At 36.0% G+C, this 12,049-nt stretch overlaps 1 protein-coding gene and 1 long non-coding RNA gene across 7 annotated transcripts in view; one reads left to right on the forward strand and one right to left on the reverse strand.

Moving 5' to 3' along the window:
• The window catches only part of LOC136838799 (heparan sulfate glucosamine 3-O-sulfotransferase 1-like), a 250,610-nt gene that overhangs the window by 230,391 nt on the left and 8,170 nt on the right, over positions 1 to 12,049 (forward strand). For all 5 annotated transcript variants that reach the window (XM_067104372.1, XM_067104371.1, XM_067104374.1 and 2 more), the window contains one exon: positions 1,969 to 2,098. In XM_067104372.1, coding sequence (XP_066960473.1) covers positions 1,969 to 2,098 — 130 coding nt within the window. The remainder of the gene's footprint in view (positions 1 to 1,968; positions 2,099 to 12,049) is intronic.
• LOC136838800 (uncharacterized) overlaps positions 1 to 12,049 on the reverse strand; it is a 412,093-nt gene that overhangs the window by 10,962 nt on the left and 389,082 nt on the right. The gene's annotated exons all lie outside the window — the stretch shown is intronic.

Consider the following 12,049-nt stretch of genomic DNA (forward strand, 5'->3'; position numbering starts at 1 on the left):
ACAATGAATAAAAAAAATATTGGAAATGCATCCTTGAAAAAAATTTGTAAGAATGTTGTTTTCAGTTTGATTTCCAGATTTTTAAGTAGTAATTTGCTAAATAAGATATGATATATATACTAAAAACAAACCCTCAGGCCAGCCCTATTAGTGCTAGTAGTATCAACTTAAGTGAGGTTCAACTAAATAATAGTCATCATAATGCAAAGTAAAGTTCTAGTCTCGAGTACAGGCCATCCCCGGTTATCGGTGGGGGTTCATTCCCAAAGGCGTGACGATAACTAAAAATCGCCCATAACTAGAAATCGATGGATATTAGCATGTATCGGTGCCAGTAAGTGGATATCGGCGCCGATAAGCGGGATTGGCGCCAAAAATCCAGTTGTTGTTGTCGTTAGACAAGCACCGTAAAACTGGATTGCCGATAACTGAGGCCACCGATAACTGGGGACTGCCTGTACTGCCCTTTATGTAATTATTATTAAAGTTGGCAAGTTTTTGAGAAATATCTTCATGAAAGAAAAGGAATATTAGAATTGAAAATGTTCTGTTGACCCTTGAATTTTGTTGACTTTGAAGTTATTGGTTTGATTAATCATGTATTTTTCATAAATAATATAACTGAATGCTTATATATAATTTGGTAAATAATTAACTCTGTATTAGGACTCATGTTTACTGTTATACAGTATGTATATAATTTGGTAAGTAAAAAACTTCATGTTGAGCACTTGTAAAGCCTGTGGCCAGTAATACAGTAATCTGTTTGAAGACTTATAGGTTTTGGGGTCAGGAGTTATTTTTTATTATTATTATTGTTATTATTATTGGAAGATGAGCCCTGTTCATATGGAACAAGCCCAAAGAATATGATGTTCATTTGAAAGGAGTAACAGAAGGTAATGGGAAATACAGAAAGAGGAGATCAGTAATTAGAAAAACAGATAAATTACCAATAAAAAAAAATCAATGAAAATGTAAGTAAATTATTAAAATACAAGGAGAATTGTAGTAGGGTAGTAGTACATTACCTCTTTGCTTAAACTTCTGAGGTTCCAGGTGCACGACATCCTCAGGGAGGCTGTCCCATGGTCCAATGGTGTGAGGAATAAAGGACCTCAGAAACTGATAAGTTCTACAGCGAGGTACATTAGCTGCATATTAGTGCTACTGTTCAGTGAATCTGGTTGCTCTCAGCAGGGAAAGGGTATCAGGGATCAATTGTGAATGCGAAAGATCTCTGTTACAAAAGAACTTATGAAAAATTGACAAACAAGACCATCTGTCAATGGTCCAAGTCATAACTGCTAATACTATTAGGAAACACAAACCTACCATCATGAACCACTTTATCTAAAAAAGATAAATCTCTGGCAGAAGCAGACATCCACATTGGAGAACAGTATTCTAGTAAAAGAAGGACTAATGACCTAAAACAGGTTGCATTGATTTTATCACTTTTTATAAATATATTTTTACATTTTTAAATTTTTGAGGGTGGCACCTGCAAATTTTAAAGTTGTAACTCAGAAAGTGATTACTGCACCTACTGCAGACTTCTTTATTGAAATTTTCCTTGAAGGACTACCAAATAATGCTACTGCTAATACCAGTAATCTTTGCATATTGCTGTCCAACTTACAGCAAATATTCCTTGCTCCAATTTTCATAGAGTATGAAAAAAAAAAATCCTTTGGGGCAGCCCTTAAGATCTGGAAATAAATTGGTAGGCTGTAAACTACTGTATGTACTTAAAATGTCAATTTTACCAGTTATAAAAAGATTTGGGTAATTATATTAAAGGTTTATAGGTCTTCCTGATGTTGCAGAAATTTACTTTATTTGGTAATTAGAATGATAATTTACAAGTACTGGTTTGCTTGGTCATATTCTATTTACTGACAAAAGACCTTGAGTAACATTTTATTGTGTACTAACTAATATAGCCCTTTTCAAATGTTTTTATAGGTACAAAGCAATCAAGATTAGTCAGTATGCTGTGCATCTATTACACTGGCTTCGTGAATTTCCTCTAGATCAAATACATATCATTGATGGTGACAATCTGATAGTTGATCCGTTTACAGAAATTGATAAGGTGAGTGGCAGGTTTAATTTTCACCATGATAATGGTATTATTTTTTAAAAAGTAAACTTTCCACTAATGTTTCATTGCTCTCTTTATAGTACAGTACATAGCCTGCTTCCTTGGTTATACATGTTGTTCAAGCATGTGTGTTCTCTTATAAAATCTTTTGAGGTGCTTGTTGCAACTTTTCAGGAGTAAAAATGACAAATTTCAATTAATTTGTATTTTTCGTAGCTAACAAACCTGCAGTCTTTACATTAGGATAAATCTTCTGGCGCCAGCTGGAAACTTGTAAAATAAAAACAAGAATTGTTTATGCAAGGAATTGGTGGCATCTGGCATCTTGTCTAGGAGGTGAGATGGGAAGTGGCCAGTGACCTGATCTCAACCCCGTGAGGTATCAGTTTTCCTCCAGCCCATTGTTAACTGAAAGAGGGGTGTCTAGAGGTGGGCAGTAAACGTTAAGACCGTAGGTTTGTTAGCTATGAAAAATGCAAATTAATTTAAATATGTCATTTGTTCATACGCAGAACAAACGTGGGTCTTAATATTAGGATAGATTCACTCTTGGTGGGAGGTAAGAGAATCCTGAACCGACTGGAGGTTCAGCGCACTCGGTTATACTTCCTGAATAAGAGAATTCAAAGGAAGGAAACCTAAGCCTCTGATCAGTTAGATATATGGGTATCCAACAGTCAGATTACTGGGCTAGGCCCAGTGCAGAAATTCATTGTATTAGAGGAAGTTAAAGAGCTATTTCTGCTCAGATAACAAACTAAGGTAGCCACCTATACGTGTTTGTTATCATTCCTCTCTCTCCTTGCCAGGGAGAGGAAGGGTTTGCTACTGCTAGGTATATTTGTGTAGAATAAAAACAAACCAACAGTAAGGCTACTACACTCCTCTGTATCTGGCCCGTCCCAGCGTATGATGGAACCATCATCTTACCACCTGTAGGTAGAGAAGAAAGGAAGAAAGCAGGGAAGGAAAGAGACCAGTCATCTCAATCATCCTCAATTTCATACCATCATCTTAGACAAGATACAAAACTGTCCCACTCGGGGCGCTGGATGAGCTACACAACTTGTTGAGCAGCCACCACCAGACCCAAGGAAAAAAGTGTCCAGGACCTGTGGGCAATGTCCCTCAGGTAGAAGGAAGTGAACGTGGTTTGGTGGAGCCAAGAACCAGCATTCAGGATACTATGAACAGATAAGTTCTTTTTGAATGCCAAGGAGGAGCTTAGTCCTCTAATGTCATATGCTCTTGCATGCACAATATTGGCAGTAGAAAATGAGGATGAGGAGTAGGCATGCCTAATCACTTCACGAAGCCAAAACAAAATAGTATTCTTGGACACTTCTTTCTTGATCTGTCCTGTGCTAACAAAAAGTCTTTGTCATCCTGGTCCGAGATGTCGAGTCCTGTTTAGATAGCAACACATTGCTCTGACAGGGCAAAGGAGCAATTCATCTGGATCATCGTTAACCAAATCCACAAGGGAAGGATGGAAAAGGAGGTAAAATTGTCATCATGAACCGAGGGGTTTTGAGTCTTCGCCATGAATTCTGGGACACGTTCGAACACTACTGACTTGTAATTCTGGGAAAGTGTAACATCCAAAGCTAGGGTGTGGAGTTCTCCCACTCTATTCGAAGATGCCAAGGCTAGAAGGAAAATTGTCTTGAGGGTCAAGTTCCTGTCTAATGACCGATGCAATGGTTCATTTGGGACTCAAGTGAGACTACTTGGCACCAGAGTCAGATCCCAGGTAGGAGATTTCAGTTCTCTAGGAGAACAAGACTGTTCAAAACTTTTGGGCAGCATAGAGATTTCCCAAGATGAAGTTAGGTCCACGTCCTTCAAACGAAGAACCTTCAGTGCTGAATGACCTCATAGGTTCCAGCGCTTGGCCTTCGGACTAAATTATATATTCTATTCTATTCAAACGAAGAACCATTCGAAGTGAGGTCCACGTCTTTCAAACGTAGAACCATTCCCAAGGCATCCCTGTAGCCCTTAATAGCAAAAAAAGAAAGGTGTTTTTCTGTTCTGAGGAACATCAGAAAATCAGCTCCGCTGAATAGAGGTTCTGAGTGGAGAGAAACCCGTCAGCGACACCAATCACAGTAGACGGCCCATTTCCCCTGATACACAGTTTGAAGAAGACCTTCTGAGGTAACCAGACATCTGTGTTGCTGCTCTGCAACAGAAGTGCTTCGCTCGCAGGAGATACTGGATAGTCTCCAACCATGAAGAAATAGGGATGTTACCAATTGATGGTATCGCTCTACATGAGGTTGACAGAGAAGATTGTGCCAAGGCCAAGGGGGTATTTCTCTCGGAACCGCTGAGAGCAGAGTTAGAAGATCCAGAAACCATTCTGCTTGAGGCCTTAAAGGAGCTACAATGGTCATCCTGAGATTCTGAGAAATCATCACTCCATTCAGGACATGATGGATCAGGTCAGGGACACCAGCTGTAATTTTCTGCATGAAAAGGTCTCTTATGTGCCAGTAAAGAACATTAAAATCGCTATTGTGCAATATCTATGAGTCTTACTGTAACTGGCACATAAATATGCAAAAGCTCTTAGTAAAACCCCGTATGCTGACAATGGATCGTCAAGTGGCACTAGCATATAAATGGTTGGTAATGCTGTGTATACAACTTTACATCTGTAGTTTATTTTCTTCAGTTAGTTGGAAATTATATTAACAGAAATACTGTATACCTCATTAAAAAGCAATTTAAAAAGGTCAGGATTACCCTAAAATGTAAAATATTTTATGTGATCAGTTTCAACCAACAGAAAAGCTTTGATACTGCAATAGGTTCCTTATATTACTTTTGTTTGGATAAGGGGGAAAGTTGAAAAAGAAGGGCAAAATAAACAAGGACACATTTTTCTTTCATTCTTTTACATCTTGCTTTTCTGGAGCATGTTGTGTGAAGGTTTGTGGCCAAGGAGAAAATTATAATCCAGAATGGAGACATGATCTTTATTGTCTCTTTTTTTTTTTTTCTAGTTCACAAAAAGGCATCTCAGACTGTTGCCCATAACCATCTATTTGGGAGTAGTAGTTTCCTTATGTTTACTGGTTTTTAGTTAATTTAGCAACTGGGACTGCAGGTATGTGACATGGAGCATAGAATACTTAGGATGTACAGTATGTATTTAGGTCAGAAGCAGTTTTTCTCTCTTCATGTTGAAGGTTAAAAATTATCATCATTTAGTCTGCTGTGGAAAACATGAACAGCACAGGACCTTTCTGATGTAGAAATTTTATAGACCTACTTTCATTTAAGAAAACGAATGTGTGAGATATGGAGGAGGAAACAAATATGATGATGCAACAAAATTTCATAGTAACATGCTCCCCATCACTAAAGTTTAATCCCCCTCAAATTGGGACCACCTTGACGTGGTGAGGGGGCTCTCGAACCTAGGGATCTATTTTCCCTAAGTTTGATCCCAAGTGTCCCACATATATATAAATACGCTTTAGGAATAATTTTGTGGATTTTTCCACTTTTTTCAAAATTACCAAAATTAATAAATAGGAAAACATATCATGGCATGGAGTGAAGTTGAATCTGAAGCTAAATAGTGGGAACTGTGGTAGAACCATCATCTACCTGATAATGTTCGGACCTGGTTTTTCAGGCGGAACTATTCTGTGGAGCTGGACCACGGATTCCAGGGGGGCCTGGTTCTAGGAATAGGACTCTCGGCTTTCTGTCCGGTTAGCCCATATTGTGATTAGGATGGGGATGACTGTATTATTACAATACACTCAATCCTAGCAAGCGGGTTTTGCTTACACTTGGGCCATACTAAATCATGATGTGCCATCCCCTTTTGGGGTGCCAGGGTAGGGGGGACGCGGACATTTGGGAGTCAGTTCCCACTTGTGCCATTAGTGGAACATCCAACTTCATAAAAAGCCAATGATATCTTTTCAAGATTTATTATTTATTTTTTTTATATATATATATATACTATATATATATATATATATATATATATATATATATATATATATATATATATATATATATATATATATATATATATATATATATATATATATATATATATATATATCTTTTATGCAAAGTAGTCTTGAGGATATTAGTACCCCTGGACCCCATGATGGTAAAATTCTGGCACAGTCGATGACTAATGGAACGTCACTCCCGAATCTCCTTAACATAGATAGAAATGCTACAACGGAACATCCTGTTCCAAGTAAAATATCAGTCACTAAAGACTCAGAAGAGTCTAGAAAGTCAAAAAGAAAAAGAAACAAATAATAACAAATTGGTAAACTCCAGTATTGTAACACTGGAACCATACATTAAGGACAATAACTCTAAAATAGAAACAAGTAATCCCCTAAAACCCCATCAACACAAGACAGCTCATCACCGATGAATGTGAAAAAATTAAAAGAAATAACTATCAACTAAACCCAACACTAGTTCATTTTGAACATATTTTTGGACCAGACAATTGGTCCAGATTTTTAATATTAAAAGCAGAAAAACAGATCTCACCAGCCATTTTAGAGAACAGATTATTAAATATACACCCCACACAAGACATGGAATGTAGACACATCAAAAACAATGAATGGCTAATACAAACAACAACCAAAGCCCAATCAACAACTTTTCTACAAATAACCAACATAAATGAAATAAAAGTAACAGTAACCAGCCATGAAACACTTAATTATACACAAGGCACAGTAATGCTCCCAGACAATGATGAAAAAGAGCTACCATCAAAACAAATCTTAATTGACTCCCTTAAACTAAGATGCAATAACATACATGACTTAGAATTATATGCTGTCCCAAGTAGAAGGGATGCAAATAAACATATTAAAATAGTCAAAATAAAATTTACAAACCGGGAACTACCACGAAAAATAAAAATTCTGGGACTGAATAGAGAGGTTTCCCCTTTGTCCCTAAACCTCTCCAATGCTCTGTCAAAAATATGGCCATTCAACCAAAAGATGTAGAAATAACGCTATATGCGCTGTATGTTCTGAAAACCACACAACAAATTGGAAATGCAAAACCTTCAAATGTGTAAATTGCAAATTAAATCATCATGCTAAATCTAAAGACTGTATATTTTATCAATATTATACAGAATTACAAATGTTAATGGACAGAACTGGTATGCCCGTTAACGAAGCCAAACTCGAACTGAAGGTGAGAGGAATCAATGACCCAGCAAAACTCCATTCATATTCAAATATTGTAACAACTCATAATAAACATAAAGAATCTCAACACAGAATAGATGTGACACACCTCTTCCCCTCCTCTACTATTCATAAAAGCCCAAGAGTACAGTTGCAACAGGCCTCCCCAGTAACAAGCGAAGTTAATCATTCAGAAACGAATTCCAATGATATGGAAAAATCAACAGAGGTTAATAATCCAGATCTGGAAACTCATAATGCATTAACATCATCCACAGAAAACTTAATTGACAAAAATAACCATAATAAAAAAAAGGAAAGTAATTGATAGAACTCCCCCTAAGGGAAAAAAACCTAACATTCCATTCATAGATCGATCTAGCAAAATCCCAGTCTCACCCATTAATCAGAAACAGATTACATTAACTGCATCACAAGTGGAAATCCATAGTGTTCCACAATCCAAGACAAATATAAATAACGATTCCCCAAATATGGATAAATCAACTAACTTGTCTGCACTCTCATCACCGAAATCAATGCAGAAACTTTCAGTTAAACATCCCACTGAAGAACCAAAAACCCATAAAATTAATCAAATTACACCCACATCAAATCAACCCTCAACAAGACCAAAGAATAGTAATAATAATAAACCTAAAAATTCAAATCAAAATTTTGTACCAGCACATCAGAGATCCAGTATGCCTATACCAGAAATTCCTAACAAAAATATTACAACATCCAGTAATGGGAGCATAGATGGGACCCAGAGATTAGAACCATTCCTTCAACACTCGGAACATGATTTATCTTATGGATGTCAAGAGTGTTTTATCATTACGCACAATCGTTTACCTAACAAAAATGAAAATATAACCCGAAATTTCATAAATAACTTTACTAGGTTCCGAAAATGCCCTTTAACATTCCATCAAGATGGCGAACTATGCTCAGAATCCTTAAAACTAAAGAAAAACATGATCAAAACTCAAATAGATTTCCTAATAAGGAAATATGAAGAAGAACCGATCAATGCATCAAATATTCAGCAATCAAACCTAGCTGCAAAGAAACCACAAAGCAACACAAACTCTCTTAAAATGTTACGGGATGTAGCTAAATCATCAGTTAACTTACAAAATCTAACGCCAATCCCCCAAACAATGACCAATAAAATAATTCAGTGGAACATGAATGGATTTTCTACTCGGCTTCGGCTAGGTGAAATCCAGAGAATACTAAAGGAACATAAACCAGTTTGCATATGTCTACAGCATATTGGTACAACTCCTAAGGACTTTAGAAACTATAAATTAGCTTGCCACTCACCAATAGTGGATGGCAAGCTAGAACAGCTATATATGTTCATAACGATTCAACTTATGAACCCCTAAATATAACATCACTGTCATATCAAATAACTGCAATCAAATTGCATATGCCAGACAATCAAATTATCTCTATAATAAATCTATATAATCAGCCAAATTTTAACTCAAACTTTAGTGATTTAGCACAAATAGTAAATAATGTAAATGGCCCCCTACTAATAGTAGGCGACTTTAATGCCCATAACACATTGTGGGACAGCGCACATGCTAGTAACTTGGCCAGCTCAAACATTGAGAATTGCATAAATGTTCAGAATTTACATTGCCTGAATGAAAGTGATTCACCAACGTACTTCTCAAAAACTCATTTAACCTTCTCCTCAATAGATATTTCATTATGCTCACTGGAATTAGTTGAGAGACTGGAATGGAATGTCCTAGACGACTCATATACTAGTGATCACTTTCCAATTGTTTTGAATTATTTGAACAACCAAAAACAATCATTTCCCATAAAATATATTTTACTGAAAGCTGACTGGGATAAATACAATTTACAAACTAGAAATATCCCTCCCTTCCCATTAAATCAAAACAATTATGTCACAAATGATTTCTTTTCCAGTTTTGTAATCAGTGCTGCAGATAAATGCATCCCCAAAACTTCTTCAACCCCTAATATATCCCCGTTCCATGGTGGTCTAATAATTTGTCTCTCTTAAATCGAACCAAACACACACTGGCACGTAATTTGAGTAGACTAAAGTCCAGATTAAACACCCTTAATAAAGGCCCTTGTAATATAAACAAACTAAACAAGATAATAGTTATAAGTATAACTATTGATCACATTAAACCACTTTTCAATAAATATAATGCAAAATTTCGAAAAACAATAATATTCGAAAAAGCTCAGTCGTGGAAAAATTATATATCGGAATTGTCACCAAATACTTCAATTAAGGAAATATGGCACAAAATCCGTAAAATCAATGGTAAACATGTAAGACCACCTAGAAGCCCAATACTATATAATGGCAAACTAAATCATAACCTACAAGATATTTCAAATATATTAGCCAAACATATAGAAGATGTTAGTGCTTATTGTAATTTAGATGAACACTTCAAAAGAATTAGAACACAAAAAATAAATCATACACTTAATTTTGAAACTGATGAGGACCTTGATTATAACCAAGAATTTAATATGAACGAACTTAATTTTGCCCTAAAATCATGTCGATCATCAGCTGCGGGGCATGATATGATTTCTTTTGAAATGATCCAGAATTTAGCCACACTAGCTAAAGAATTCTTATTAAAATTATATAATAGCATATGGCTAACGCATGTCTTCCCAACTAAATGGAGACATGCAATTATCATACCCATCAGTAAACCAGGAAAAGACCCTAGCAACCCCACTAATTATAGGCCAATATCTCTAACAAGTTGCTTGTGCAAACTGTTGGAGATAATAGTTAGTTTGAGATTAACAAGTGTCATAACAAAACACTCAATTTTATCACCTACCCAATCGGGATCAATAGCTGGTAGATCTACACTAGACCCGTTAACTCAAATAGAAGATCATATTAAAAAAGGATTTGAAAAGAAAAAGCTGACAGTGGCTATTTTCTTTGATATAGAAAAAGCATATGATACCACATGGAGATACAATATTATGCAGAAACTCCACAGGTCCAATATTCGAGGTCACCTTCCAATATTTATCAATAATTTTCTAACAAATCGTACATTTCAAGTACGCATAGAAAATACATATTCAAATTGCTACGTACAAGAGGAGGGTATCCCCCAAGGCAGTGTTTTGAGCTGCATCTTATTTGCCCTGGCAATAGATGACATTACTATGAACCTGCCTGAGGGTGTACAAAATAGTTTGTATGTGGATGATTTTGTAATTTATTATTCAAGTTATTCTTTGAGACATGCTCAAAGAATACTTAATATAGCAACAAAAATATAACCACTTGGACCAATTCCGTAGGCTTCAAGTTGTCGGTAAATAAAACAAATGGCATTGTCTTCTACAAAGACAAAAGATGGTTGAAACAACAAACCATTAAGTTATATCTCTATAATGAAGAGATAAACATGTGCAATAGTGTTAAATATTTGGGTATAATTTTTGACCAACATTTAAATTGGAAAGATCATGTCAAATATATCAAAGCCAAAGGATCTAAAGCCCTTACTTTATTAAAGAAAATCTCACACACCAAATGGGGTGCAGGACGAGACACAATGTTAATGTTATACAATGCAACAGTACTATCAATTATAAATTATAGCTGTCTAATTTATTCAACTGCCTCAGAAACAACTTTAAAATCTCTAGATGCTTTACATCACGAGGAGTACGTATATGTACAGGAGCCTTCCGCTCATCTCCAACTGTCTCTATCCTAGCAGAGGCAGGCCAGCTGCCTCTAAAATATTACAGAGATCTAATTACTTTAAGAAGAGGCTTATCCCTTCAAGCAGGCACATCTCCTGCATCAAATAAATTTCTCAATCAAAATACAAATAATAACCCAAATCAAAACTCATTTACTAAAAAAACTAATCATCTATTGAATTTACATAACATGATACCTAAATTTACCCAAGAAATAAATCTGGTCACACCATGGACACTAAAAAGGGCAAAACTATGCACATATTTATCATATCTTTCAAAGAAATATATGTCCAACACAGAAATGTACCATCAACATGCCATGGAACACATAAGACGGAAGGGTAATCCCTTCATAATCTACACAGATGGATCCAAAAATGAAGGTGGAGTGGGCTCATCAGCCTATTCAAGTGATAAAACTATCCAAATGGGCCTTCCTCTAATATCATCAGTATTTACAGCAGAATTAACAGCCATACAATTGGCTCTCAAGATTATAACAAAAAAGGAATTCCTTCAGCACTCATATTGAGCGACTCAAGAAGTGCAATTGAAGCAATAGGATCATTTAAATCAAATAATCACCTTGTCCAAAATATACAACGGGAAATACATCAGTTAATTACAAACGGCCTTCAAATTCAAATTTGTTGGATCCCAGCCCATGTAGGCATTGAGGGTAATGAGAAAGCAGATAAAGCTGCAAAATTGGCTTGTACAATCCCCCCAACTACTATGAAAGCCCCCATATCAGACTGGCTAGCATCAGTTAAACCCTTAATTTATAGGGACTGGCAAAATGATTGGACAAATATACCCCCACAAAACAAACTAAAACAAATTAAGAACGAAGTTAAAAAGTGGCATTCTTCTACCCAAAAGCAAAGAATCAATGAGGTTATTTTAACAAGACTCAGAATAGGACACTCCAGACTCACACATGGTCATCTGATGTCAACTCCGCACACAAACCCAA

The sequence above is a fragment of the Macrobrachium rosenbergii genome, chromosome 5, assembly GCF_040412425.1.
Source record: "Macrobrachium rosenbergii isolate ZJJX-2024 chromosome 5, ASM4041242v1, whole genome shotgun sequence".
Lineage (NCBI taxonomy): Eukaryota > Metazoa > Arthropoda > Malacostraca > Decapoda > Palaemonidae > Macrobrachium > Macrobrachium rosenbergii.